The sequence below is a fragment of the Anopheles darlingi genome, chromosome 2, assembly GCF_943734745.1.
Source record: "Anopheles darlingi chromosome 2, idAnoDarlMG_H_01, whole genome shotgun sequence".
In the NCBI taxonomy this organism is placed as follows: Eukaryota; Metazoa; Arthropoda; class Insecta; order Diptera; family Culicidae; genus Anopheles; species Anopheles darlingi.
The window spans coordinates 77,738,749-77,766,056 of NC_064874.1; the positions used below are offsets into that span (position 1 = coordinate 77,738,749).

Below are 27,308 nucleotides of genomic sequence, written 5' to 3' on the forward strand. Positions count from 1 at the left end.
TCGATTTGTTTACAAAACACGGCACGACCAAAAAAATCCGCGGTTTTTCCGCTTTTCCACTTTAAACGGCGATATTTTCCAGTTTGCCGCAATTATGAGTTCTTCGCCGAATTCTGATGAAGATAGGTAAGGAAAGAGCTAGGTAATTTGTTGTAGTAAATGGTTGTTAAGGACTTCTGCCGCTTCCTTTCTAGGAAACACGACTTCAACCCTCTACAGCTCGCGAGCGGCAAAAGGAAAAGTGCCTTCCTGCCCTACAAACCGTCGAACACAGTGCTCACAAATCTGCAACGTGGAAACACGGAAGCGAATATTCCCAGCGAAATCTGCCTGAACTTTCACGAGAAAACCGGCCAAGGGGAAATCACCGAAGAGCAAGTGCGCGCCGAACAAGCGGTCGATATTCCGGACTCGAACAAATACACTCCTCTCCATTGGGCGTGTTACTACGGTCAGCTCGCCGCTGTCGCTATTTTAGTCAAGTAAGGTCCCCGGGTGCTTTAATACCATACTTTCGTTTGATAATGTAGCCGTTTTCCCATTTTCAGGTGTGGGGCTGACGTAAATCGGCAGGCAAATGATATGATAACACCCTTGCTGCTGGCCGGAGCTGGTGGTCACAATGAAATCGTCCGCCTGCTGCTCGACAAGGGTGCCTCCATCAATCATATGGATATTGTGGGAAATACTGCTCTCATGTATGCTGCAGCAGGGAATCATCCGCACACGTGCAACGAGCTGTTGAATGGTGGCGCAAGCTTTACCGTCACAAACGAGGATGGGGAATCGGCCTACTCGTTGGCGGTGAAAAATAATGCCAACTTAGCTCAGGCTGTACTTGAGAATCACATCACGGCCTTACTGATGACATAGAAAGTTGGAATGCTTCTGCGGTGGATCTCAGATCTGGGGCGGCCAAGCATTTGGAGCTTTGAATATGTGATAGATGGAACCATCGGTATACCCACCTGTGTAATATTGGTTTTATATTTTGTTAAATTTACCTAAAAAGAGTGTTTAAATAAACTTGTGTTAAGAAACCAATTTTCCCAGCCTAGGTCTTTGGTACACCCCACCTCTCCCGTCCGACACTCCGCCGCTTAAAAAAGACCGGCTGTCAAATCGTTTGTTGTTTTGCGGGAAATCCTTTTTTGTTGTGATTTTGTGAATTGTTGCAGCTGCAACGAACATCGAATCTAGTTAAATCTCTACTAATATCCCTAGTGCATTTCAACGCTAGCTTTGTGGCGTAGGAAAACGGACTGTTGACCTTAACTCTTCTATTTGTGCTCCGGTTCGATTAAAGGACGCACTTTTGGCCGGTTTCTCGTCGTGTGTTTTGTTGTATAGTAAGAGGAAAAGTATAAATCATTCCCCTACACCGCACCATGTCTTCCGAATGGGCCGTTGTTGGCAAACAGAAGAAATCCCGTGAGCAGAAGGGTGACAAGAAATCTCAGAATGCATCGGCAAAAGTGCCAAAAATAGAAGACAACGCGGGTAAGTTTGGAACGGCCCGTTGCGTTGGAGATCGGGCGGCCAGGGAGAAGTGTTGCGAGATGCGGAGTAGTCTATGACAAACCCATTCCAAGTAACGATCCTGATCGGTCTTCGGTGATACAGCTCCCACCTTGGTCGCCTTCGACACAACCGATCAGTGCACAGTTTACCGGCGTTCACATCGCACACACATCGCGATCGCGATCGTTTTGCGTGGAAGATTGGACATCTAATCGAAACCGTTATTTTTAGCTGAAATGGATGCATTTCGTTTGCTGTATGCCGATTTGAAGGAAGAGATGATAGCGAAACTAATTGCGCTCAAGGATAGCAACGGGAAGGCCGGTTTGAAGGCCGCGGCTGGTACGCTACCAAACAGCGATAAACGAGTGCCGATGCCCACCGGAGGACAAGCTGCACAGCCGGCGGGACGGAATGGCAGTAAAGCAAAGGAACCGGAGAAGCTCAAACGCTCCGTCACTTCTGCGACCATACCGTTTAAGAATCTGGAAGCTGCATTCGCTGAGATCAACGCGAATGAACTTCGGTCACAACTTGTGGCCGTGAATGTGCAGTTCAAAGACAATCCTCTCATGGTGCTGAAGGCGCTAACAGGCTCCTTGAATAGTAAGCTGCGCCTCAAAGACTGTGATCCGGTGTACTCTGGACGATCAAACAGCTATCCGTACGATATCGTACCAAAGGATGTACGACGCGTGATCGACGATTGTATCGTCGAAGCTGGAGAAGAGAATGTTAAGTACTTCTTCGATCTAACGCTCTCAAATCTGGTAACCGATATGAACACCAACTTGCCGTACCACGGCCACAAGTTGATGCTGCAAGCGATCGCTAACCATCATCCGTCCGCCTGTGTGAACAATCTGGCCCGCAATGCGATCCTGCGCAACTCGTACCAGAACCGAAGTAATATTGGTCTTAGCTTACTGTGGGCCCTCGGGCAGGGTGGCTACAAGGATCTGAACGTGGGACTAAAAGTGTGGCAAGATATAATGGTGCCAGTGTTGGATCTGAAGAGCTACAGTGAATTCGTCAGCACGTATGTTAACGCGATAGTGTCCGGCAACTCTCAACAAAGGTAAGAGCAATGGAGTCTTGTTCGGCAGCTGGCGGTCGTTTAGTTTTGAAGGACATAAATTTGATGTGAAGCTGACGGTGGCCTCTATCGCCATGAAATAGGGGTTTGGTCGATTATGTGAATATGATGGGATTAAAGCCAAAAGATCACTTTTCGTGTCACCGTTAGAGCGCATTAATCCGTGCGTGCTGACTCTGGCACTGATGTTGCAACAGTCATGGCGGCTTGGCCTGTTTGAGCTGTGGCAACCTGTTACATTACGAAACGGATCCAATTTCAACGGCCACATCACTTTGCCGCTTTTGGCATTTTTATTGAACGTCATTCCGGAACGCCGGTCCTGACTCGAAACCTATAAAATTCCACCAGAACGACCCCTTTGTATTTGTGTCCGCCGCCAGCGCATATCATTAATCGTAGCGTGCACTATCTCCACGCCGCCGTCGCCCTCGCGGGGGCTGCATCGGTGGTTGTCTTGCGCTTATTTATAGACTCGACCTAGGAAGTAGTGAGTTCCTTACCATACTAAGCTCGTTGACGCAGCCGAAGAGGAATGATGATCTGGAAAGTGCGGCCCGCCAGTTGGTTGAACAGTACGTGCTCGGCTCACCGAAAGCAGCCGCCACGTTTACGGTGCTGTTCAACAATGTATCCTTCATCACGCGCCCCACCATGATCCACTACGGGCTAGCGCTGTGTCTACTAGAGGATCCCGAATGTACGGGGGTTTGGATGAAACTGTACCGCAACCACCTGCAGACGTCCCTGGGGATCTTCAACTTCTTAAGTAAGTGCTAATGCTGCTGACTGGTTTTCGAAAGACGCGCACGATTTGTAATAAACTGTTTCTACTCCATAAGTCGGATCAAGGCAGGATTACAACAAAAAGGTAGAAGGGGTCGACGCAAAGACGCAGCGGTCAATCTACACCAGTCGCCCGGACGTGTTCGACGATCTGTTCAGTGAGGAGCACTTTCTGCAATTTCTGGCCAAAGTGAATGTGCTCAATCAGGAGTTGAACGTCGCGAAGAAGGAGGTAGAAGTCTTGAAGTCCATCACAGCAGTGGTCAAGGTAAGTCCAGCCCTTATTTATTCACTCTTCTCCATTCATTTTCGTGGGGGAGATATTCCGTGTTCCGCCTTTCTGGAAGCGCCTTTCGTTTGAATTTGAAATCCGAGGCTCAAACCGCCGCGGCTGTAAACGGGCGCCAGTGACAGTGCGATGACGTTTCGAAACTCCCAACGAAACACTCAACGAAACACTCAACGAAACACTCAACGAAAACTTGCCAACGCGAAACTCGCCTCTGACAACACGACGAACTTTTCACGAACGAACGCGGCGCGGGCTGGTCGTTAAGGTCGTTAAAGTTGATTTTGTGCTTGCATCTCGTGAAGCCACGCATTCCCGGTCCTGATTGTTGCGTCTTCTGTCCCACCACCCCCTGTTCTCAGGAATCGGTTTCGCTTGTGTCGTGCTCCACGGTTGGTTCGCGTCCTTTTTTTCCTCATCCAGTAGTCGGGGTGTTTCGTGAAAAGTGCAATTTCCCTCGCTGCCCCTGCTCCAGAAGCGGCCGCACCAGCAGACTTCGGGTTTTCGAGAGTTCGAGGGGTGAAACAATCGTTTCTCACACGCCACAGCATCAGAAAAGGGGTGGAACAAGAGCAGGAGCAGGAGAAGGAGCAGGGTGCGGTAGGGCGAACCGCACCGCGCCCCTGGACCTCTCCAGCAGTGACTGTGTCTGTGTGTGTGCGTGTGTATGTGCGTGCGTCGTGCTGTGTAGCTTGTGGCGTTTCCAGTTTTCCTACAAATTTACATTATCTGCCGTTAATTTGGTGTCGCCACGGGTTGGATTTCTGGTAGCAAATGTGTTTCACAAATGCGCAAAACTATTAGGCGTCGAAATGGAAAAGAATGCTCTGGCTGGCTGGGTTCGCGCTAGGCCATCGCATGTGGCGCGATGAGAAAAATCGATAGCAATCCTGAAGCGAGCTCGCGTTCGTCCTGACGATTCGCTCCGTCCCTTAGCGCAACCTACTTCTCTCCGTCCGTGTAGCGATTCCCCTGGAGGCAATGTCCGCTCTCCTACCACCAGGAAGCGTGGGGATTTTGCGTGGAAATGTTTTTGAATCAGGCCTATTATGCACTTTTCACAGTACGGTGCAGAAACCATGCGAGGCGCGGGCCTGTGATTCATGGCGACGGAAAGAAGTTCCGGACGGGAAAGCCGTAAACTTTCTACAAACACGTAGCAGCTCACCGCAACCGCAAACTGCCGCGGTGCTCCGGCCGGTACACAGTTTTGGTGTGTTCGGTGTGCCGAGGATCTCATCACAACTTCTCTTTTGCTTGTGAGGAGAGCGGTTGGAATTTGTGCTAACAACGTGACAACTAATCACCGCCCCGTCGAGAGTGCTAAAGACACGCTTCACCTGCATACTTTCTTCGCATCGGACTAGAGTTTTGTAATCCGGTGTGCATACACGGCAGAAACGTTATCTGAGCTGCCGTGCTGTGCCGTGCTGGAACATGCTGCACCGCTTATGCTCCTCCTCGTGCGTTATCACTTTCTCTATCGTGCCCATGGATTGGTGAACATGCCACGCGCGAATGCTTGGAAAGCAAGAAGGTTGCTGACCTGTGGCGCGCCTCAGTCGAAAGAGAATGTTCGATTCTCGATTCACCGCCTCCTACGGATCGATAAATGAGGTAAAACGGCGGGCCGGACTGATGAACGACGACGACGACGAGTGGATGCTGCTCGCTTCGTCTCTTTCCATTCTTCCGCTTCTGAATGGGTTGGAATCACGCGCTCCTCTAGCCAGGTTCGCTTCTGTGGCTGATGGCGCCCTAAACCGGCTAACGGACCATCATGTCTAGGTCTACCGCGATGGACCTATTCGTGCTTCTCCCAATTGCCTTCATTCTACATAAACCTTTACCGGCACCGGTACCAGCACCCGGTGGCGACAGAATTTCTTGGCTTTCCATGGCTTTCCGTGTGTGGTAGCATTTCATTTCCGGTTCCGCGATCATTTTGCTCACGAACGAATGGAACAGTCTTTCGCCACATGCGCCAAATGTAGAGCGGTGGTGACGCTGGCTAAGGCTCCCCTCTATCATTTGGCCCATTTAGTGGCTCCTCCGCCTTTGCTTGGGTTTGCATAAATCAAGTACAAAAGTACAGCGAAGAAGAAACCAGGACACCGTTAAGTAACCGTGCGCACCGGCCGCAGCAGTCGTCATGGTGTTACCAACTTTGGGCTGCTGCTGCTAACGTGGCTAACGCTACCGGTACCCGCGGATTGCTGTTCGCGCCGCAGAGTAGCGTTGTGTCTTCGTCGTTTGATGTTTCTCCCCTTTTTATCACACTTCGCAGGCCGGGTCTTCGTAACGTCTGCTTTGGAGCGAGTGAGCGTGCGTGCGTGTGTCCGGCCGATGCAACACATAACGACATGAGCAGGCGACCGGCTACTCGGTTGCCTTTGGTGTAATTGTCGCTACACTACATGCCGGAGGTTCATTTGCCAAAATCATTTCATCAAGGTACACAACGCCTACTAGACGCGCCCGAGAGATAATGGACGGTGTCATTAGGCCGAAACGACGTAACGACGTCGTGTGTCGGTATCCGGGTATGAAGAAGAGGGCCCCCGTTACGATGTGCAGACGTAGGCAAAAGGATCCTCAGAAACATGAACTAGGTGTTGAGTTCATCAGTTCGGCGCGTCAGATATCTGACATCATGTACCCGATTTTGACGATCTTTGGCGATCGCTTACCACCACAACCTGGCCATCACCACCGTACGCATGCGTTGCAGCATGGTGTGGTGGTCAATTGTTTACTTTCTGGTGGAGAATTATTTCAGAAAAAAAGATTAAACTATCATCCAACAAATATAGCGAGGAACCACGTCATAACGTGTTTAACCTTTGATATCCAACGGTGCACAACGCTTGGTTGATAACGCTTTTTTTTGGGTGGGCGAACGGGGACAAGGTAGTTCACAACGTTTCGATGTAGCAGATTTATGAGACAGGATTTGGTTTAATCTCCTCGCCTTGTTTCCCGGCCTACCGACCGATGTGTCGTCCGTTATCGGGCGGAACAGCTGCTTTTGACGATCGATGCAATGTGGCACATTCTGACTGGTGGCCTTTGTGGTGTGTTGCCATCGTTGTTAGTCGGTGTACTTCGCTCACGCAGATAAGGCAATCAGCAATCAGACTGTGAAGCACCATTTCGGTGCAGCAGCGGAACACGGACGAATTGACGCGAGTCATCATGGCATGCATCAAGCCAAAATGCCGCGTGGCGATCCACGGCGACGTGGACTCGATCTCGAGTTAATAATGGCACTGTAGCAGCCGCTCCTCAGCTGTGTGTACAAATATACGAGTTCATCGGCTACAACGATTGATTTTTCGTGTATCACACACCTCGGTAAAGTGCACGATCAGCAACACTCTTGGGTATGTGGGTCGTGTGGTGATCGCACTGGAAAAGTAAAGTGGCTACATCATATCGATTCTTGATTTCCTTCCGATCGCTTTTCGCATTCCGCTTTAGCAGGTTTAAATACGGGGTTTAGGGAGGGAGGGGGAGGGGGCAATGAATCTGGGCCACCAGAAATGGCCTACCGTCATCATTAAAGTGAAGTTTTTGCCGGTCCCCTTAATTGGTTACCATTTCAACTGCGAGATCAGAGGCTTCATCTCCTTTCTCTGCTGTAGAGCAAGGATAACGGGGAACCACTTTAGAAGGGAAGCAGCACAACCTTCATTTTCTTTGGAGGGAAGAACCACTCCTGCCATTACCTCTCGCGATCGCTCAATGATCGCTACGACGTAATATTATTCCAGACGCCACCTACGTGCGTGTGTGTTTGTTTGCCCGGCCAGTTCCACCGGTTTGAATTGTTACTACACAGGGACCTGTAAGGTTGTACGTTACATGGATCACTTGTAGCGTAATTTACGCCCTACTAGCGCACTTACGTAATGCGCGCGTGTATCGTGGTGGGAGATTCGGATCGGGGAGAATCTTCTCCCCTACTACGCATCCCACCTTCATATGGTAATCGTATGTTCGGTTCGTTCACGATCGATCGATCGTTCGATCGTTGATGCGTTACTGCTTTACCCCTTAGCGTCGTGGTCGTCCTCGTATTATAAATAACCGTTGCGACTTTGATTGCGAGACCTGCGAATGGTCAAGGATGCACGAGGCACGGAAGATAAGCGATCGTAAAATCGCACATTTAGTTCGTTCATTCAGAAATTTAGGCATGAGGTTAGAGTGCCCTTTCGGTGAAGCATGAAGACCGCTTCTTCCGGTCTTGCAAACTCCCCTCAGACAGTCATCGAAGTGCCCATCGAGTGGAACTGCTTCTTTTGATATGCTGACGGCCCTACATTGATAATGGCGTCGCCACGCACATGCATTACAAGCGAACAGCATTTCCGAATGCTAACCAGTTCCGTTACAACGCTGCATATCCGCAGCGATGGAGTTAGTTTGAAGCGAACCACCGGCGTGGCTTCATGTGAACATCTCATTTTACTTTCCTGTTATAGTAAAATTGAGAAATATGCTTAGCACGTTGTGGTGTTCTGCTTCCATGATAGTTGTTCTCTAGCGAGCTCGTCTAATCTCCCTTCTCTTACAGTTCTTCAACACATTCCACCCAACAAAACGTCTGGTCGTGTAGTGTAGAAAAGGTGATTGTGTATTTTGACGGCATTTACAGTGAATTGTTGGTTCGCCCATTTCAAATCCAGATTATCGCATTCCCGTGCTTCTTGTGTTAAGTAAAAGAAAGAGAAAACAGAAAAGAATAAATCATCGAACAAAATGGCAGCCAAGAGCACAGATAAGAAAAACCAGAAACCGAAAGCTCAGAACACTAACCAAAACCAGAAGAAGGTAATTGTATGATGCTGGCGCGAACACACTCTGGTGCAAATGCACACGACAACTATTAGCTGGTGTTCATGATGCTTTTTGGCGGGATTCTATTAAATTATTCTTTTTGTTCGTTTTATGTTAATTGCAGGAACTGCAACAACAGGGCACCAGTGGCGGCAAATCGAAGAAGAAGCCGTCGAACAAAGGCAACAGCCAAGCGTCTAGCTCTTCCTCGGTGACATCCTGTGTTTGCAAGTTCCTGTTTGCCACATTCCTGCTCTTCGGTGTGACCGGTGCGTTGCTCGGCTACGATACGTACCGTGCAGGCGGCAAATTTGAGGCATCGCTGACCGGCCAGACACTCAAACAGGCCGGCTTGTTGCCTGCCGTTCAGGATGCTTGGACCTGTACACTAAAGTTCAGTGCCCGTGGCTACAAGTGGGCTGAAGCCAACCTTCCCGGTTACTACCAGGCGACGTGCAAAGTATGTACATCCTTCCATGTGGCGCGATTGAATTCTTAATGTTAATAAGCGTTGATCTCCCTTATTGTCTTTTCCTGTAGGCTCTAGGACCATACGTAGAATTTTCGATAGACTTTAGTAAAGTTCTCTGGAATGGTGCCAAGAAGGGTTTCGCCAACGCTAAGCAGCTGGCCCAACAGAAGCTCCCAGTGGTGGCTGACTTCGTGAGTTACTTATCACACTTTAACGTGTAAATTCTAAGGTTGAATTGGTTTCTAATGCTGCCACCATATCTTTTGTTTTCTCACCATCGTTCAGATCGAACAGTATGCTCCGGGACTTCCGAAGAAGATCGGCGATGCCGTCTGCTCGTCGTGCGATGCGCTCTGCGCGTTTACGGTCAAGTCATACAACTTTACCGTGGAATTCTTCAAGACAAAGGTGTTTGTGTAAGTGTGTTACGAGAGTGACGATACTAACCCTGGCATGTTGTCCCTTAAAACATTTCTTTGATCTGAACGCACTTAACATATTCCTTTTTTTTTCTTTTTTCCCCTCACATACACAGTGGGCAGCTGTCGTCGGAAAACTTGGGGAAAGTCTACAACAATACCCAACAGGCTGCTGCTCAGTACTATAGTTGGTTCAACGATCAGGTCAATTTCTATGCCAAGCTCAAGTAGAATGGTGACCGGGACCGCCGGCCAGCCTTCCCCCTTTGAGCCAACATCATCGATTAGTGCAGATTGATCGTGGGCCAACCACCACCAGCAACACAGAGGGGAGCGGCATAACATGGCATAGCGCGGCACAGCACGGATAACATTCACTTTTCAGTCTCTCTTTGCTGTGCAAATTGGTTGACCATCCGTGCTGTTGTTGCTGCAACACAACTGCACAGCCATCATCGGTGCAAGGAAGGAGAGATTTAGAGACTTCTTGCGGTCTAGGTGGACGATAAAGCAGTGGTGAGAGGGACCGAGAGAGCAAAGGAAGATAGGATAATCGTCCCGACGATGGGAGCTTTTGGGTCAGGGAGAATGCTGTTTGTTTGATTCACTAGCAATAAGCAACCGAAATTCGTGTAAAGTTGTAGAGACGAAAAGAGAAGGAGAGAGAGAGAGAGAGAAAAGTGACCAGAACTCATTCACCACCATCAACTGTTGCAGCGAAAGCGAAAAATCAGGAGGGCAGGATAGCGTGTCGAAGATATATTTGAGAAACTTATTCCGTTTTCCCTTTTAAGTCGTACAGTCCTGAAGATCAATGAATAAAGCGATCCAGCATTATTGTGGCGCGGAACGCTCGGTGTTTGGACTGTGAAGGTGCACCGTTTACGGTGTCCTCCCTATACCATCGAGAACATACCAGGGTTTCAACAGGAACAAGCATACATAATGCGACTAAGGGGCAATCCATAATACAGTGGTCCCCTTTGCCGGTTATTAGGCGCCTGTGTCTGCCATTCTTTCTCCTTTTTTCATTAATTCATTTTTGAAATTGCTGCGGAGGCATTGGTGATGAAATGTGGAACAATCGGTCCAATCGGCGATCAATAAGAAGAGGGGCTGTCTGTTAGCTATCAACGCGAAGTCAACTGGAGGAAAGGGATCATTCCAAAAGAATGGAATGTAGAACTGTTTTGGGGACATTATTGCACTTTTTTGGACCCATTTTACAAGCTGGGATCTATCGGGTGAACCCCTTCAGTAAACCATCGAATCATCAATAGTCAACCGATTGCAACAACCTACATTCTGATACGCGGTGCGGAGGAACGGTTATATTAACAATGCATGTGTGTGTGTATGTTGTCATGACTGATACAGCTGAGACACGTAGGAATTCGTGAGTAACTAACTTGAAGGGATAATAAATTGTATGGAAACGATGAGTTCATTGAAAGTCCCGCGGTGTACTGAAGTTCTATTAAAATATCCGAAAAGCCGTTCAGAGATGGTAACAGTCAAAACAGTACAAATCAAATTTCAAGGTAGCTTTTGAATGTATTCCATCATTAAATTTACAAGGAATCAGCGAGTCCCTCTGTTTCTCTGTCTCTAGCACCGCACGAATCTCTAGTAGGCATCGACGCGTGGTGGCGGAGCGTAATAACCATCGCCCTTCCGCTCTCCGTTGAATCCTTGACGATGTCTTTCCATTCGCATGGCCTACCGAAGATAAAAAAAAAGCCGGAAGCTAAGTCATGTATGCCAAAAGATGAAGGCATTTAGCGTACCCGGAATCTGGCGATCTGTTTCGTCATGAACGCGCACTCCTGAAAATCGGCCAGCAGATCGGCACACTTCTTCGCTCCTCGCACCGTACCGTACGCCTCCAGGCAGTCGATCGAAGCCATCTCGAGCTCACCGCACTTGTCGTACTGCTGGAAGTTGACCATCGATGCGGTCAGATCGGTGAACGGCGAACGAAAGAACGGTCCCAGAGACATCTTGACTGCGGGTTTTTGCACCTCGTTTGCACCTGCAACACGGAATATACGATTATTCGGTAAGTCTTTTGTTCGTCCAAATAAAACAAACTGTGATGTAACGCTCCCTGCTCTGTTCACAACAGGGGACTACAACACGATATTCCAAGAGGATCGGGACGTTGGGTTGGAACTTGCTGGTTTATCTAACATCTGCAAGGATGCTTGGGGCATTATGCAAACGCAAGCAGCACATTTCCTTTACAAAAACGCGTAAATCCTACCTCACAATTCGCTGAAACACTTGTTTTGGCTAATTTACTCCGTCAAACGAGCCAGTGTTGCCAGGTGTTGCGTGGAGTTGCATGCAGGGTTATGTTCTTTAACCCTTGAAGTTAGACTCGATCGAAAATAACGAGACACATTTTCATAATTTTATTTTCTTCGAGATTTTAAATGCCATGGTATATTTGTTTAAAATAGATCATATTACTGGTAATCATGATTATTGAAGTATCTGTAAGCATCTTGCCGGCTATAATTTGAACGGCCTTCATACGGTTTGGTTTTGGAACACTCCTCGGAGCTCCGACTGATATGCTTAGCGCTATGAGGACTTCGGTACGACCGATCATTTGATCGTCTGGAACAATCGTCGTTCGCTGAGTTGTACCGGGATCTATCTGTCCTGTCGTACGGCTTATAGTTTTTGTAGGAATGCGCAATGTCTGATCGATACATTTCCTGCTCTGCGCGGCGACTCGTTTCGTACGGTTTACGATCCACCGGCTGTCCGCTTTCCTGTTTCAGGTTTAGTTCGTATGGCATTGGCGTGTCTTCAAAGGATGACGCTGGTTCCTGTTTGATAAGCGGACCATCTACTGCCTCTGCGGCCGGTTTCGTTTCGGCTTGTGTCGTCGATGCGCTACCACCGACGAGTTTGCAGGCCGCCGGAGAGATGAACGTCGGATCCGCCTGTTGACGCTGTTTGCAGTGCTGCACCGGATCGTACGCTTTGGAGGCGAAATCGTCCCATACCTCGTTGTCCACTGCGAGTGAGCCTTCTGCCACCGTTGAACTTGTGTTAAGGATGACCTCCAGCGGTTTAGAATCGCAGGCATGTAGCAGAGAATTCGACACCGTCCCTACAGCATACTTGTAGGACTCTACTTCCGCACGGCTAGGGCAGACTTTCAGGTGCTCTTTGAGTTTCTCCTGCGGGAATCGATGGAAGCTGTTCAGCGGGCAGCGGGCCAAATTCATCTCTGGATGTTGGCGTTCGCATTTTAGCAAATGTTTGCCGAACGAATTGACCGGAATTTGATGTAACGGATCGTAGGGACACTGCAATCTATCGGACATCCTGCGCGGCGTGGAACCACTTGTAAACACACAAACTCGCAGACAGCGTTTGGCATCCCTGCCTTGGGTTGGTCGAAAGGTGTTGGAGGAAACATTTAAAGCATAAATTTGGCGGGTACAAAAAATACAATTTTGCGCTTACAACAAGCACGCTAATTCGTCTACACAGTCTCGTTTATCGATCGCACATGTTGCACGTTTATTAGAACAAAACAATCACCTCTTTTCTCTGGCTCTCGTTGCCCGTTTGGCTTCCAGAACACGTGGTGCGCAAAACACAGTTCACCCTGAGTTGCGCACGCTTTGCTGAATGGATGCTGATTACAATAGCTTCGAATTGAAACAAAAAGTAGAAGGCTAACAAAATGTTACAAGTATTAAAAAAAACAAAGTAACCCCTCGATCAATTCTAAACGATCTGCACCTAGGCAGATGCGGAAGACTATCATCGACTCCTGCACTTCACTCTCTCCCGTATGTTGCAACAATTATTTTTGGGTCCGTTATGCGCGTATTTTCAAACCGATGTCCGGTGGGCCAATCCCACCTTTTCCGCAAAATTGCCGAGTAAACTTCCAAGCGCCGAATCCGGGACGGTTTTGAATTTGAATGCAATGGTCGAGTAGTAGCAGTTGTAGAAAAGCGTGCGCACCTGATTCAATCGCTCGCGGCGCCTGTTTGTGCAAAATGAGAAAACATACGACTCATTCAACCAATGCTAGCGGCCGAGGATTTACTCCATCTATAGGCTACTTACATTGCGTAGAAGTCATGGCTGTACGAAGAGCTAAAACATTCATCATCGATGATTGTGCAGCAGCTCGAGTCCTGTGACTGATGGTTGTGCAGCTGCTGCTGTTGATGATGATGCGTATGATTAAGCCCGTGAGGTGTCGCGGTATTGTGAGACTGGTGCTGCGGTTGGTTGGCATTCGGTGTCGTAGCGTTGAGGTTAGAGTGTTCAGTTGCCGTACCACCGAGCAAAGGATTACTGTACAAATTGCTATATATATGATGCTGCTGGTTGTTGTGATGATGATGATGATTATGGTGGTGAGTGGCGGCAGCAGCAGCGGCTGCAGCATTGTGTAGTTCTGTCGCCGAACCCGTACTACGAAGACTTCCGGTTCCCGAAATCATCTGCCAACTGCCAACCGATAGGGAGGATGTCGATTCCTGACGCTGGCGCATTCTGCTCGCTACCGGCACTGATACGGGACTAGTTCTAGTAGGGAGGAATTTAAATGAAAAAATATTGAGATAGTTCATGATCGTCATTGATGAGGATCATATGTAGATCGTAAAAAAACATAAAAAAGCGGAGTAAGCGAGCGACGAAGGATCATCGCAATCGAGGAGCCGCTCGACCGTACTACGAAAACAGTAAAACACATAGTTGGCCATCGACCGGTTTTCTGCCAATCCGAAGACAGCAGTTACCAAGTAGCCGATGGGGCGTTACTAACCTTTTCTGTTGCGGTGACCAAGCGCAATGGTTACTGAGATTAGAGGTACTATCGTTCGATATGCATCCAATACTGCTATTACTATCGTGACTATGCGCTAACCAGCCATTGCTGTCGAAAAGGGGAAAGTTCAGGAGCGGAAACGATAGGAAGAAAAAAAGAAAAAAGGGGGAGATTTTGTGTGTGTGTCGCAAGGACACGGATGGGATTCGAAAAAGATGATGGAACATTGCCAAAAATTGAAGAAATGCACCGCACGGGACCGGGAAGGGAGGAGGGAAAAGTGCATTAAAAATAATGATAAAATGATTCAAAATTCCTTTTGCCAAATTTGGATTGAGTTTGAATGAAGCACATGGAAATTGACTAGAAGATTGTAGCAATGAATTTTGACTCACATGAATATTATTGAATCTAAATAGAGCAAGTAGGGTTTGATTGAAGCTTCCCTACAACCAGCGCGAGCGCGAAGAATGTGCTTTCATTCGAAAAGTAGTAGAAGTTCATCATTGCTTACCCATTGGTTGCATTCAGACTGTCGTCATGATTCACATTGTGGTGGCCCCCACCAAGGATTGGTCTTGCACTGCTCGTGTTGTATGGACAATCGATGCTATGGATCCCACTGCCACTGGTGCCGCTTGGCCCGATCATAACGTTGATGCCACCGGTAGATCCTCCACCTGCTCCTGCACTGATGCACGTCTGTGGATCGTGTTGCGACGAGCTGCGCCCGCTTAAGCAGCTGCAGGTGGAATTAAGTGAAATGCTCGAACCTCGGCTCTCACCATCTAGTAGAATGCCATCGAGCATGCTTTCACTATCGGTCCGAATGACCCCAATGCTGCTACTCCCACTGCTGTTTTTGCTTTTGTAGCTACCGTGAAATAAACAATATTGGAATCATTAAATGAAACCCAATCGCACACAGTCTCAAACGTTCGTCCAGCCTCACCGTTGTCCCATAATGCTGTACTCATCCTCGGCGATGTACTTGAGCACATAGAAACAGAAGAAGAATATCACTTCACCCTTGTTCAACCGATCGGGCAGATTGTGTCCGAACAGCAGCCAATCGTAGGCAATCGTAAAGTAAAGGATCTGGGCAGCGCTTAGCGACTGATGGATGGCACCGTCCGCCCACAGCGACAGTCGTAGAAGCGACACAAACAGGGGTGTCCGATCCCATCCGCTGATGCAGTGTATCAACAGGCCCGAGCTGCTTTCCTGTAGGTACTTGAGCAGCAACCGCAGATAGTTCTGGGTGATCTTCACCAAATCCCAGTCTTTGTAGTTGTCCCAGTCGATGTTCAGCAGTGCCGTGGTGGCATCGTCAGGTACACCGATGTTCGCATCGACATGCGCCTGGGACCAGTCGAAAATTAATCCCTCGCCCGAGTAGTTGTTGTCACGGTATTCGCGAAAGAACTCACACCCCGGATACGGTAACGAAACGATTCGGAAATCGTTGTATCGCTTCTCCTTGTCTACCTTCTCGGAGGACGTGACGTTCATGCCAAACTTTACTTTCTTCTTTTCCACCATAAAATCAACTATAGTGCCCACGTTGAGCGTCTTCAACAACTTGATGTCCTGGCTGCGCACACGATCGAACAGTTGCCAGTCACTGTTGGTGATCGGTTCCACTGTTTCTAATGAGTCTTCCGGAAGCGAAGTTTCACGCGCCTCGTAAGCTTCCTCTGAGGAGAAAAAGAACACAAATATTTAATACTACTGTATGGTACTCTTTAGTACAATCGCAGCGCACGAAGCGAACTGTACAAACCATCTAGTGTTGGCGAGGTAGCGGTTGAGTCTAGGCTATAGAAGAGGTAATCCAGCCCTGAGCGACCGTAAATCTCAGGCCCACCCGATAGGGTGGCCGAACGGCAGATGTACTTTCCCTTGTAGAGTATGACGGGCAGTGGAAAGCGAGCACGACAGCGTGCGAAACGAGCCTTGTTGATCAGATCACGCAGCTTGTTTCCATCGTACGTGTTTTCATAGATGGTTTGCTGCTGCTGCTGCTGTTGCTGCTGTAGTAGTTGTTGCTGTTGTGTCGCAGGTTGCCATCGTTGTTCGGTTGCCAGAGTGTTGGGCCGGGACAGGAAGTCACTAGCAGCGAATCCATTGTTGGCCGATGATGCCTGAGTATTGTAGGTTGTAGAGTTGTTGGTAGCGTTGTTGCTGCCAGAGTTGAAGGGTTTGACCTCGTACTCCGGTATGAGTAAATTGCTGGGGTAGTGAGAAGATAGTTCGCCGGTGCTGTTACTGATTTCAATCACGCTGTAATCCTGCTGAAGTAGTACGTTACACCGGTGCATAACGTCATTGCCCTGGCAAGATAAAAGAGAACATTCAAACGATATTAGCATTCGCCCGAATATCCCCTGATTACGACCCTCGCAAGTTATTAAAGCTTTTATCTGTAGGCATGGAATGCGTTGAACAAAACAAAAGATTGTTCGAGCAGCAAATTGAACTTTGTATCTGAGGACTCTTATCGTACTGATAAATGCATCTCAAATGCCTGCAAATGGAAGGAGTAATGAACAGCGCATCAAATGATTTTTTCAAGGTTTTAACATGCTTTCTGCACAATTTCACACCATGCTGAGATGATAACTTTTGGTCCATTCGCATAGAGAAAGTAGTAGCGTATGCATATAGCACGTGCTGAGGTGAGATTTTTGGGAGATACTCTGATTGCAGGTGCAGGCGTAAACTGGCTTGTGATGGAAAGAAACGAAGCCTCGGCCGCTATCAGAGGCTTTGCGATGCACCCCGCTTTAGACATCGGATCGCAGACAAACATCGAAATGTTGTCTGAGCCCAAAACACGCTCTTCAGGCATTCCCTCGTTTTGGTTTTTGCAATACTTTTGGTTTTGTTATCCGTTTTCTTGCTACGTTGCTAAGGTAATAGCAATCTATGTTTAGTAAAGCTAAAAATAAGATTTCTTCTTCCGTTTCCCCTTTTCCGCAACGTTCGATCAACAATACGTTGCTGGCACGCTTTTGACCAGATGGTCAAAATGGCTGATGAATCAGCCTGCATCGAGGCAATAGGACAAACATCAAGAATTGGAGCACCGTGTCTGCCGCTCCTTCGTAACTTGTGTCATAAGAGCGGAAGCCTAATGGTTCGTGAGCAAGGATTAGATTCATAAGGAGGGATAAAAAAGAAACCTTCCTCTACTAGTTGCTATCGGCAAAATCCGCCATCATCAAACAACAGAATGATGCGGCAAAGAGACAAAGAACGGAAGCGGCGAATGCACTTTCGCTGCTTCCGGCGTGCTATAACGGTGATGCACGGGCGTGTTGTTTTGGCGTTGTGTTACTGACTTGAGTCTACCCGTACCGTTGCATTCGCGCGGGAATACTCTCCGGTCATTTAGCTCGTAAATATTGGTCCAGAAGTGGTGCACAGAGGAATGTCCTGGTTTACGCCCGCGCACTCGGAGCGCATCTTCTCCACCGCCAGGTGATATTATTTGCTTTGCTGGCGTGTGGGATCATCAACACGTTGTTTTACCATCACACAACAACGCACGGATCCCGCTGGATCACCGAGGACCGGCGTGGCGCTAGGCCCACGAGACCTTCGAGTGTGGGATGCTTATCGCTTATCGCACCGACATGCGATGGAAAAAAGCGAAACCGTGAGGCATGCTTCGTAGTACATTCAGCTGTTATCTTCCAGCGAGCAGGCGAGCGTACTATTTCATGTTGGCGCTTCAATCGAAGTATGTTCCACGACACGAATACGGTGTCCTTGGTGGGAGGTTCCCTGTGCTGGCCTTCGTCCCCTCGCTCTTGCATTTGCCGCACCCCTGCCTTATACTAAGCGTCCGAGGGCACAAACCTACATTTTCACAATCTTTCGCGCGGTACATGTTTTTCGCGAAGTATTCCAATAACGCTTGGATGTCTTGCTGTAGGATTTCGCAACTCATTTTGCCTGCTGCTGCACATTTGACCCCAACGGTTTGGAAAGTTGAGCACCACGACCAACACGGCGGCGCTGGAAGAGGTGGCGGAGCTGGCGCTGCTGCTGTAGTGATGTGGCAAACTATCTTTGTAGTAGCTCTGGTTGCTCTGGTTGCTCTGGGTGCTGGTACTGCTGCTCCGAGGTAGGCAGAAGGGTGGCACTTTTGGCGGATTCCGCTGGATTAGGGTGGATTCGTCGTGATCCGCGCACTATTCGCGAGTGAGGAAGGACCGCGATACGCAAAACCTTTCTGGTGACCTTTTGCTACGCAGAAAGAAAGCACAAGGCGCGATCACGATTTTTCGACCCGGTTGGCCTCACCCAGCGAATGGGGGTAAAGCAGTTGGCGAGGAAGCGACCAGCGTGATTTAAAGGGCACACTCCACGAGCATCTAGTCACGAGAACACGGCAGAACACTCGATTTTTGCACGGCGCCACGGCAAAACAAAACTCACGATTGTTTTTCCTCTTTTTTTTTCTCTGTGGTGAATTACTTCGGTAGTTTTTGGTGAATTCGATTATAAACAGGATCCAGGAGTCGAAAGTTCCGCGGCTCTCAAGCTGCTCGAAATACAGGCATTTTTCCTTATTTCGAGCAGTTTTTCGAGCGACCTGGTTTGTTGTGCTCGAAAAATGGCTATCTGGCACTGTATCGTTTCGGCTTTGGGGTTGGATTGAGGATTTTGGGGTTTCGAGGGATTTTTTAACTTTTTGAAACAATTTCGTGACTGCGCTCAGACGAGGCTGAATCTTCGGAAAAGGATTCTACCGTATCTTTTGCCTGTACCATAAAAGGAGCTCCGGCAACCATTCAACCAACTCACAATCGACCTAAAGAGTACAGAAATCCGCGAGCGAGATCCGGGGGTCTCGTGGAAATCGTGCCGGTAAGGTTAAAGGTTCGTGATTCTGCAAGCATCTCTTGCATTAACGATCGAATTCTGCTTCCAGCAATCGTCGCTGATATAGTGAGACACAAAAAATTGGGATATGTGGCCTTAGCAGCCGGTTCTGAAGACAAAGAATCGGAGAATCGGAGAATCGGAGTGCGTGCACGAATTTCTGGCCAGCAATTTTAGGTAGCTGCACGAACGCTCCACTTTCGTACACATTTTGCGGCACAGATTGGGTGCTGCGGGAAATTCGGTACGATGACTACTGCCGTGATGATGGACTACGAGTTCAAGATGAAGACCCAGCAGGAGCGGGCCAAGGTGGAAGATCTGTTCGAGTACGAAGGCTGTAAGGTGGGTCGCGGAACCTATGGCCACGTGTACAAAGCGCACCGGAAGGAGGGTAACGATCCCAAGGATTACGCGCTGAAGCAAATCGAAGGAACCGGGCTTTCGATGTCGGCTTGCCGTGAGATAGCGGTGCGTGTGAGGTGGCTTGTGGGTACACGGGAAGCGTTAGTAAACCGCCTAATATACGGAATGTATATTTGCAGCTTCTTCGCGAACTAAAACACCCGAATGTGATCAATCTTATCCGGGTGTTTCTGTCGCACACGGATCGGAAGGTGTGGCTGCTGTTCGATTACGCCGAACATGATCTCTGGCACATCATCAAGTTTCATCGGGCTGCGAAGGCCACCAAGAAACCGGTCATGGTGCCGAAAGGGATGGTCAAGAGTTTACTGTACCAAATTCTCGATGGCATTCACTATCTGCACAGTAACTGGGTATTACACCGGGATTTGGTAAGTGGCGTTCAATGTGCAGTGCTGCATCGCCAGAAACACTAATGTCGATTGTTTCATCTTCACAGAAACCGGCCAATATTCTAGTGATGGGGGAGGGAAACGAGAGGGGTCGTGTTAAGATTGCGGACATGGGTTTCGCACGACTGTTCAATGCTCCGCTGAAACCACTGGCGGATCTTGACCCGGTGGTGGTAACATTCTGGTATCGTGCCCCGGAGCTGCTGCTTGGTGCCCGGCACTACACGAAGGCAATCGATATATGGGCCATTGGGTGTATCTTTGCCGAGCTGCTTACATCCGAACCGATCTTTCACTGTCGCCAGGAGGACATTAAAACGAGTAATCCGTACCATCACGACCAGCTCGATCGTATCTTTAACGTAATGGGCTTTCCACAAGACAAAGACTGGGAGGATATCCGCAAGATGCCCGAACATCACACCCTCACGAAGGACTTTAAACGATCCAAGTACGGAGGATGTAGATTGTCTGCAAAATCAAACTATTAAAATGTTGTTTTGGTTTTCCCGTGCTTTCAGTTACGCCAGTTGCTCTCTGATAAAATACATGGAGCGCCACAAAATCAAACCGGATAGCAAAGCATTCCATCTGTTACAGAAGCTGCTCTTAATGGATCCCAATAAGCGAATCACATCCGAGCAGGCGATGCAGGATCCATACTTCTCGGAAGATCCAATGCCAACGGCCGACGTGTTTGCCGGTTGCCCAATACCCTACCCGAAGCGTGAATTCCTTACGGATGAAGACCAGGACGATAAGGGAGAAAAGCGGCAACAACAACAACAGCAACAGCAGCAGCAACAGCAACAGCAGCAACAACAACAGCAGCAACAGCAGCAGCAGCAACAGCAGCAACAGCAGCAACAGCAGCAGCAGCAGCAACAGCAACAGCAACAGCAGCAACAGCAACAGCAGCAACAGCAACAGCAGCAGCAACAACAGCAACAGCAGCAGCAGCAACAAAACAATCAGCAACAAAATCAGCAAGGAAATGTATGTACCGATTTGACCAGTTTAATACTTCATTTACTGATCAGTTTCTCATTTTGTTCCATTTCTCTACATCTTATCTTGGTGCAAACATCATAAACTGTAGAATGCGCAGCAACAACAGCCCGGAAATGTAAGTGCTATTGATGTTGTAGGCATGAGAATACAATAACTATGTGATTTGCTTTACTTTTTAGCCTCAGCAAATGCAGCAGGGTGGTGGTCAAGGTGGAAGCGGTATGGATCATAATGGAGCCAAACGGGTACGCCTGACTGGACCAAACGGGCACCCGACCACTCAGCAGGGTGGAGGGATGACGCAGCAAGAGTATCACCAGCAGCAACAGCAGAATCAGCAAATGATGTTCAACAATGCCCAGCAGGGTGGATTCCAACAGCGGTATTAGCATTCTGCCAGAATAGTGTGTGCGTCCATTTGAAGTAATTAATTATTTACCCAATAGACTATGCATAAAAATGAATTTTGTGTAACAATTTTGTATAACACACTTCTTTTAAATTAGTTCTAGAATGTTGCCGGATTGATAAGTGAATAGAATTTTTCGTTCCGCGTCCAACCCAGATAGCAACCGTGAAATCCAGATAGCAACGGTGTTTTGGTTTTGGCAAAACAAGGCGATAAACTGGCCGGTCTCTCTTTTTACGGTTTAAATTTCCGTATTTTAAGTGTCCTTTCGATATCTAGTAAAAGTGTTAGACGTTTTAGCAGTAGACCATCAGGCCCGCAAATGGATCTCACATTTAAGCTGAACACTGGCTTCGACATTCCACTGGTCGGATGTAAGTAGCGTGTTCGTCTTGATCTAAAGTTCCCAGGCCACCGTGAATACCGATCGATCGTGACTCACTCATTTTTATTGCTTGCGGTTCGATTTGCAGTTGGGACTTACCAGATCCATGGTCAGCAGCTCATTTACGACGTGCTGGATTATGCGCTGGGAGCCGGCTATCGGCACATTGGTTTGTAGAATCAAAGCGAAACACTTTATTGATCGTGTTTGTTCAACGTTTGCTTTTTGCCTCAGATACGGCGATCGTGTACCGCAACGAGCAGTTTATCGGACAAGCACTCAAGACGTTGCTTCCGAAGTATAACTTGAACCGGGAAGATATCTTTATCACTTCCAAGTTTAGTAAGTAGCGATTATTTCGCCGGCAGTATTGTCCTTTTTTTTTACTAAGATTTGCTTTTCCTTTGTGACTCCCCGTAGTGTCGCAGAGGAATAAAGAACAGAAGGAGGTTGAGGAAGCGATACGGGAGTCGCTAGAAAAGTTGCAAACATCATACCTCGATCTGTACCTGATTCATTGGCCCGGCGTAAGCGGTGAGTGCGGATAGCGTGTTAAACTTGCTTCTTGAAATAATGTCGTCTCGCCTTGCAACTTGCAGGCTTGCAGGTGACCGACAAGGAAAATGAAAAGTATCGGAAGGCAGGCTGGAACGCATTGTGCCAGCTGAAGAGTGATGGACTACTTCGATCGATCGGTGTGTCGAATTACACGGTTCGACATTTGCAAGAACTAATGCAGGATTGCAACGGCGTTGTTCCGGCTGTTAATCAGGTTGAACCATCTCGTCGTTTATCAGGCCGTACTCGAGGACTAATATTGGTCGGTTCCTTCTCTCTCTGTTTCTTCCAAACACAGGTTGAATGGCACCCGTACTACTATCAGCCTGAGTTGCTGGAGTTTTGTCGCGAGAAAAGTATCTTTCTGCAGGCATACTCATCGCTTGGCTCATCCAATACAAGCGAATTGCGCTCCGATGCGACAGTAGTTGCGATAGCTAAACGGTTGAACAAGTCGTCTGCTCAGGTACTACTGCGTTGGGCTGTGCAGCAAAATATCGGCATACTACCGAAGGCACGATCACGTGCTCACGTGGACGAGAATGCTGCGCTGGATTTTGAGATATCAGAGAAGGACATGTTATTGTTGAATAGTCTGCGTGACACCGTTGGTCATAAGTTTGCCTGGGATCCGGAGCGGGTTGTTTAGAGGGTAAGGATCGTTAATTGTACTCGGAGGAGGAGAGGAGGAGGAAGCCTTTGCGCCTAGCGCTAAACACATTTATATATTTGATCTATCCAGTGGAGATTATTGAATTCGTTTATTGCATGCCTTTAACAAGCTTCTAAAGTACATGAACTATCCTGTGTAACATAAAAGTGAATGAACCATCTGATCAGTGAATGAACAATCTTAGTTACAATGGAGCTAGATTTGGCCAACAGCATTGCGCGCGAATGTTTAGCAAAGTTCGATAGTCTACCGAAGACGGGAAAACCGGACGAATCGTTCGAATGGACCATCCTCGCAGGTGTTGTACTGATTCGTGGAGAGCGACGCGTATCCGAAGTGGTTGCCCTCGGTACCGGTACCAAGTGTCTTGGGGCAACCGAGTTGAGCCAGCGAGGCGATCGTGTTAATGATAGCCACGCGGAAGTGCTAGCCCGCCGTGCCTTTCTTCGTTATCTGTACGAGCAGATCGAGCTAGCTGGTAACGGACAGAAGAAGACAATTTTCGAGCGATCGGGTGAGGGAAAGTTTATGCTGAAAGATGGCCATTCGTTTCACTTCTTCACTACCCATAGCCCGTGTGGGGACGCAAGCATATTCGAGAAGATGGAAAAGGTGGCTCCGGATGTTCGTGATAACGGAGAACCACCGATTAAGCGGTCCCGAGAAACGCTGACAGTGAAAGAAGAACCAGCCGGTAGCATTGTGGTTTGTGCATCAATTGGACAACCGCCCGGTATGACTGGTGGCAAGCTGCTGTTACCATCGCCGGATGATGGAGACGATCTGATGATACAAAGGATCGGCGCGGTAAGAACCAAACCCGGTCGAGGGGTAAGGACGCTATCAGTTTCCTGCAGTGACAAGATGGCACGATGGGCCGTAGTTGGTGTTCAGGGTGCCCTTTTAATGTTGCTCCTGGAGAAACCTATTTACTTCGAGACCTTGGTGCTGTGCGAAGGTACGCATCATTCCATCGAAGCATTAAGGAGAGCGATCTGGGGTCGCATGGAGCCGGCAATGGAGACATTAAAGGAGCAAAGCGGATGCCGTTCTTTCCCTGGCCACTGTCCGGATATTGTGGCTGCACAAAATGGTTTAACGTTTCGGTTTCGTAAAAACCGTCTTCATCCCCAAAACGACAACGGGAAATATCAACCCGCGCCCTGTGGCATCGTGTGGTGTAACGTTTCGGAAAGGTAAGTCGAGTCGCGGTCATTTATAAGTAGTTGAATGGTTCAGCTGCTCTAGTTTAAGAAGTCGTTAATTTGAAGTTTAGAACTAATCCCAAATCCGAAACACTGCATTCATCAATTGGCCGTATGCTATCAATTCAATGTCGAGACCATACGTTTCTCTCGTATGTTCGTATAGCACCAGCTAATCCATGCTAACCATTTCGGAGTTTAGTTTCGATTCCCTAGGACACTGACCGCCTTTCCAAAGTATTCCGTAATTGTTTCTCACCTGCAGACACATCAATCAATCTTATGTTGAGCTGCATCGCGTTACCCCGTCTTATTGGCGGTGTGATAATGGTTCGTAATCATGGAAATTAGTCACTTTTAAGCACCGATAGTTACGCAGCGTGCACATACAGTTGGTGAAATTGAATAATTACACTTTTCTTCCGGCTTTACAATCCGCTCCATGTCGCTCGGCATACTCGGTGCAATCCATCACGCAGTGTGCCGGGTTTTGTTCGGCTACGGGGCCACCAATCTGTCGTCCGTGATGCGGTCTTACAACCTCTTTGGTGGGTTAATCTCGAGTCTTAGCGACGGTTTGCGCAACCGTGACACCCACGGGTAGCAGCAGTCCTAGAGACAGGACGAGACATAAATAATTATTTTCTTGCTCGAATGCGCATTCAATCTCCCGCGGTGGTCGTGGTGCAACGACAACGCCGTGACTTTCTTTCCACAGCAGTATCAGCCGCAGCAGAAGCAGGAGCAGCAACAGCCTCGAATGCAATTCGTTTTCTACAATCCAACTCGTTTTCGCTATTCGGTGGAAGGCTCATGCTGCCAGCATAGACGGCAACCGACAATCACATTGGACAATTGCTACTACTACTGCTGCTGCTGCTGTTACTGCTACAGCTACCGGTGCATGTTTCGCAATCCTGTAATCTCCTTTAATAGTAATTAATGTTGTGCAATTATTTGCTGTTTCACATTTTCTCTGGCATCGCGCGGTTTCGTGAGCAATGCTGCCCTACCTCCGGTGTTAGTTAAGGGTCGGTCTGTAGTTGGAAGAAAAACGCGAAACATTACTAACCATCACACCTGTGTTGTGTACCTAGCATTCTCCGAACTTAACAACGGAATCACTGAATCGCTCGTTGTTCGTTTACTTCGTTTCCTGTTATAGGCCACACGAGGTGGAAAATTCTGGAAGGCGTCATGGAGTGACGAAGCGCAAACTAACCACACCGGCGGCTCGTTTACGAATTTCCAAAATTGAATTATTTGCCTGCTTCCGGCGGACGTACGAACGCCAAACGATAGCCATGGGCGATGGACGGTGCTCCATTCCACCGAACCAACGGACGGACGGAGGTGGTGAAGATTTGAATAATTTAGTTTCATCTCAACGGGAGCAGCATAATCGCGCCATTGCGGATCACGATCGGGCCACCATCGCCGCAGGGGAAAGTGCAGCTGTCTGGGAATGCACCAGTCAGCAACATGGCAGACAGCTTGTGTCGGATATTGCGAAACTTTGCTACTCGGCTGCTAAGGCGCTTTCGGCGGATTATCGGCTACGGTGGACAAGCGTGCGGGATGCCGCATTTGGTGGTTGGACCGAGAAGCCAACCAGCTTCGAACAGTTTCTCATCGATGGTTGTGAAGCGAGGCCCTAGCGGCCCTATCCCGACTGTTGGCTTGTTACGTCTGTCTTATTAAACTTTATTTTGGTGTTTTTGTTTTCTCCGTAAATTTAATAAATAATCGCACATGGAAGCAAATGCAAGGAACGTTTGGTCGGAAAACTTTTACTTTGGTTCGGACTTGCACTGCCACAGGAAGTCGATGCGGAAAAGAATTTGCGATTAACATACTATGTCAGTTATCATTCCATCCGTTCTCGCTGTCACAAAACCCAGACAAGCGGTAAATTGTTCCCGAAAGTACATTCATCTCGTGGCAGGTTTACGCGCGAAAAGATACGCATCGCATCCCATGTTTGTAGGAGGGTAACTGCAGAAGACCTGCACTTCGAGGGTATAAGTAGAAATTGCAGAGCGTTAGTTCTTTTACCCGGTTTCTAGTGCTGATCTGATGCCAGCGATGGTGTTTCATCTTGGTACGGTGCGTGTCACGTGGCCCTGGTGTTCTTAATTGGCTGCCACGGCTCAGAGCTCGGCGTTGCACAGATCCAGCCCAGGAGTTTGGCGAATTCCATCCCTACTGATTGGATTGTGCTGTGACCAGTGAGGTGACGTTGAGTTCTAGAAAAATGTCGTTCATTTGCTTCTCTGGAACAGCTTACCCGACAACCTTCATTACGAGATTGAACAGAATGGTTTACGGAAAAATAGGATCGGAAAGAGAAGCTCGAGGATCGAGAAGCTTCTGCCAGAGCTTCGACTAAGCCGGGTATTACTAAACATTATTGGAGGAAATTGTGTAAATGAATTCCGTTTAGCTCAAGCAGTATTGATTACTTAGAACAAGGAATGTTCTAGAGCTGCCATCATAGTCTCTGCCAGATCTACCAGTGTAGATTTTTACAACATCGCCTAGTAAATTTCCCGAAAACCAGCAATCGAATGATGTTTTGAAGAAGTTTCGCTTCACCACCATTGTTGTCGATGCAAGTTAAATGCAAAATTTAATCAAAAACCCCACTGATCGTCCAACTGAAGCGCCTTGGTTGCCATTCCGTGGCGTATGTTCTGTGTAACAAATGGGCGAGATGTGCTGTTCGAGACATTCTTCGCGAACGTGATGGATGTTCTGGCGCGTATCTGTTGCATGCATTGTGCAGTCATGCAACGTGTGTGTGTGTGTTTGCAAAAGTGCAGTTCGAGCGGTAGTTCGTTACTGCACAACATCGAGAAAGTTATTTGCTGGTTGGTTTGGGTTTTGGTTCCTGTTGACTTTCACTTTATCCTTGACACATACGCAACGCAGTTGTGATGCATCGGTTGCACGGCAAACAAGACAGTCAGCTGTGGTCGAGGAGATAACGCGTCTCTTCCGTGGAAAAGACGCGTTCAAACAAACCACTCAAATTAATGAACCAATTCCAAATATTTGCCAACCCAGGTAGATGCCCCTCACGAAGCCATTACTCGATTATTGGGTGAATGGAAATGTTTCT

General features: G+C 48.2%; 8 protein-coding genes across 10 annotated transcripts; 5 read left to right on the plus strand and 3 right to left on the minus strand.

The window, feature by feature from the left end:
* Positions 1 to 15: 15 nt before the first annotated feature.
* LOC125960112 (DNA-binding protein RFXANK) lies at positions 16 to 1,038 on the plus strand. Its single transcript, XM_049693316.1, has 3 exons — positions 16 to 126; positions 195 to 482; positions 549 to 1,038. Exons 1-3 carry the CDS (start codon positions 95 to 97, stop codon positions 871 to 873), a joined length of 645 nt encoding a protein of 214 aa, XP_049549273.1. The 5' UTR covers positions 16 to 94; the 3' UTR covers positions 874 to 1,038.
* Positions 1,039 to 1,188: 150 nt separating this feature from the next.
* Positions 1,189 to 10,878, plus strand: LOC125960046 (transmembrane protein 214). The gene is made up of 8 exons (XM_049693199.1): positions 1,189 to 1,500; positions 1,753 to 2,599; positions 3,091 to 3,386; positions 3,460 to 3,671; positions 8,659 to 8,994; positions 9,075 to 9,197; positions 9,292 to 9,422; positions 9,542 to 10,878. Exons 1-8 carry the CDS (start codon positions 1,389 to 1,391, stop codon positions 9,654 to 9,656), a joined length of 2,172 nt encoding a protein of 723 aa, XP_049549156.1. The 5' UTR covers positions 1,189 to 1,388; the 3' UTR covers positions 9,657 to 10,878.
* A 76-nt stretch (positions 10,879 to 10,954) lies between these two features.
* LOC125960125 (uncharacterized) lies at positions 10,955 to 11,786 on the minus strand. 2 transcript variants are annotated; one of them, XM_049693330.1, is made up of 3 exons: positions 11,689 to 11,786; positions 11,213 to 11,457; positions 10,955 to 11,144 (listed from the first exon to the last, which is right to left on the minus strand). In XM_049693330.1, the coding sequence occupies exons 2-3, from the start codon at positions 11,423 to 11,425 to the stop codon at positions 11,052 to 11,054; spliced, it is 306 nt and encodes a 101-aa protein (XP_049549287.1). In that variant the 5' UTR covers positions 11,426 to 11,457; positions 11,689 to 11,786; the 3' UTR covers positions 10,955 to 11,051. The 2 variants fall into 2 exon arrangements, with proteins under 2 accessions (XP_049549287.1, XP_049549286.1); XM_049693329.1 differs by lacking the exon at positions 11,689 to 11,786 and adding an exon at positions 11,517 to 11,650.
* On the minus strand, positions 11,754 to 12,839 carry LOC125960104 (uncharacterized). Its single transcript, XM_049693297.1, has one exon. It carries the CDS (start codon positions 12,764 to 12,766, stop codon positions 11,894 to 11,896), a length of 873 nt encoding a protein of 290 aa, XP_049549254.1. The 5' UTR covers positions 12,767 to 12,839; the 3' UTR covers positions 11,754 to 11,893.
* A 98-nt stretch (positions 12,840 to 12,937) lies between these two features.
* LOC125960042 (myotubularin-related protein 14) lies at positions 12,938 to 18,693 on the minus strand. Of its 2 annotated transcripts, XM_049693193.1 has the most exons (7): positions 18,104 to 18,693; positions 16,019 to 16,568; positions 15,188 to 15,932; positions 14,750 to 15,109; positions 14,233 to 14,343; positions 13,524 to 13,991; positions 12,938 to 13,440 (listed from the first exon to the last, which is right to left on the minus strand). In XM_049693193.1, exons 1-7 carry the CDS (start codon positions 18,188 to 18,190, stop codon positions 13,284 to 13,286), a joined length of 2,478 nt encoding a protein of 825 aa, XP_049549150.1. In that variant the 5' UTR covers positions 18,191 to 18,693; the 3' UTR covers positions 12,938 to 13,283. The 2 variants fall into 2 exon arrangements, with proteins under 2 accessions (XP_049549150.1, XP_049549151.1); XM_049693194.1 differs by lacking the exon at positions 14,233 to 14,343.
* A 117-nt stretch (positions 18,694 to 18,810) lies between these two features.
* LOC125960066 (cyclin-dependent kinase 8) lies at positions 18,811 to 21,405 on the plus strand. The gene is made up of 7 exons (XM_049693235.1): positions 18,811 to 19,113; positions 19,178 to 19,599; positions 19,674 to 19,925; positions 19,994 to 20,397; positions 20,468 to 20,942; positions 21,046 to 21,072; positions 21,137 to 21,405. The coding sequence occupies exons 2-7, from the start codon at positions 19,378 to 19,380 to the stop codon at positions 21,344 to 21,346; spliced, it is 1,590 nt and encodes a 529-aa protein (XP_049549192.1). The 5' UTR covers positions 18,811 to 19,113; positions 19,178 to 19,377; the 3' UTR covers positions 21,347 to 21,405.
* A 161-nt stretch (positions 21,406 to 21,566) lies between these two features.
* Positions 21,567 to 22,958, plus strand: LOC125960103 (aldose reductase A-like). The gene is made up of 6 exons (XM_049693296.1): positions 21,567 to 21,740; positions 21,840 to 21,920; positions 21,986 to 22,093; positions 22,172 to 22,285; positions 22,351 to 22,523; positions 22,608 to 22,958. Exons 1-6 carry the CDS (start codon positions 21,689 to 21,691, stop codon positions 22,956 to 22,958), a joined length of 879 nt encoding a protein of 292 aa, XP_049549253.1. The 5' UTR covers positions 21,567 to 21,688.
* Positions 22,959 to 23,150: 192 nt separating this feature from the next.
* Positions 23,151 to 25,953, plus strand: LOC125960074 (tRNA-specific adenosine deaminase 1). Its single transcript, XM_049693250.1, has 2 exons — positions 23,151 to 24,178; positions 25,353 to 25,953. Exons 1-2 carry the CDS (start codon positions 23,172 to 23,174, stop codon positions 25,843 to 25,845), a joined length of 1,500 nt encoding a protein of 499 aa, XP_049549207.1. The 5' UTR covers positions 23,151 to 23,171; the 3' UTR covers positions 25,846 to 25,953.
* Positions 25,954 to 27,308: the final 1,355 nt, after the last annotated feature.

Excerpts from the sequence above, each read along its gene's own strand:
- LOC125960042 (XM_049693193.1), bottom strand. The coding sequence starts at position 18,190 with ATGAGTTGCGAAATCCTACAGCAAGACATCCAAGCGTTATTGGAATAC. Across the intron at positions 15,933-16,018 it reads TACCTCGCCAACACTAGATG|AGGAAGCTTACGAGGCGCGT; the intron begins GTTTGTACAGTT and ends TTTTCTCCTCAG. Across the intron at positions 15,110-15,187 it reads TACAGCATTATGGGACAACG|CTACAAAAGCAAAAACAGCA; the intron begins GTGAGGCTGGAC and ends ATTTCACGGTAG.
- LOC125960104 (XM_049693297.1), bottom strand. The coding sequence starts at position 12,766 with ATGTCCGATAGATTGCAGTGTCCCTACGATCCGTTACATCAAATTCCG.
- LOC125960046 (XM_049693199.1), top strand. The coding sequence starts at position 1,389 with ATGTCTTCCGAATGGGCCGTTGTTGGCAAACAGAAGAAATCCCGTGAG. Across the intron at positions 3,387-3,459 it reads GGGGATCTTCAACTTCTTAA|TCGGATCAAGGCAGGATTAC; the intron begins GTAAGTGCTAAT and ends CTACTCCATAAG. Across the intron at positions 3,672-8,658 it reads CCATCACAGCAGTGGTCAAG|GAACTGCAACAACAGGGCAC; the intron begins GTAAGTCCAGCC and ends TGTTAATTGCAG.
- LOC125960103 (XM_049693296.1), top strand. The coding sequence starts at position 21,689 with ATGGATCTCACATTTAAGCTGAACACTGGCTTCGACATTCCACTGGTC. Across the intron at positions 21,921-21,985 it reads AGCCGGCTATCGGCACATTG|ATACGGCGATCGTGTACCGC; the intron begins GTTTGTAGAATC and ends TTTTTGCCTCAG. Across the intron at positions 22,094-22,171 it reads CTTTATCACTTCCAAGTTTA|TGTCGCAGAGGAATAAAGAA; the intron begins GTAAGTAGCGAT and ends GACTCCCCGTAG.
- LOC125960066 (XM_049693235.1), top strand. The coding sequence starts at position 19,378 with ATGACTACTGCCGTGATGATGGACTACGAGTTCAAGATGAAGACCCAG. Across the intron at positions 20,943-21,045 it reads AACAAAATCAGCAAGGAAAT|AATGCGCAGCAACAACAGCC; the intron begins GTATGTACCGAT and ends CATAAACTGTAG. Across the intron at positions 21,073-21,136 it reads AGCAACAACAGCCCGGAAAT|CCTCAGCAAATGCAGCAGGG; the intron begins GTAAGTGCTATT and ends TTTACTTTTTAG.
- LOC125960074 (XM_049693250.1), top strand. The coding sequence starts at position 23,172 with ATGGAGCTAGATTTGGCCAACAGCATTGCGCGCGAATGTTTAGCAAAG. Across the intron at positions 24,179-25,352 it reads TGGTGTAACGTTTCGGAAAG|GCCACACGAGGTGGAAAATT; the intron begins GTAAGTCGAGTC and ends TTCCTGTTATAG.
- LOC125960125 (XM_049693330.1), bottom strand. The coding sequence starts at position 11,425 with ATGTCTCTGGGACCGTTCTTTCGTTCGCCGTTCACCGATCTGACCGCA. Across the intron at positions 11,145-11,212 it reads AACAGATCGCCAGATTCCGG|GCCATGCGAATGGAAAGACA; the intron begins GTACGCTAAATG and ends TATCTTCGGTAG.
- LOC125960112 (XM_049693316.1), top strand. The coding sequence starts at position 95 with ATGAGTTCTTCGCCGAATTCTGATGAAGATAG. Across the intron at positions 127-194 it reads CCGAATTCTGATGAAGATAG|GAAACACGACTTCAACCCTC; the intron begins GTAAGGAAAGAG and ends CTTCCTTTCTAG. Across the intron at positions 483-548 it reads GCTGTCGCTATTTTAGTCAA|GTGTGGGGCTGACGTAAATC; the intron begins GTAAGGTCCCCG and ends TCCCATTTTCAG.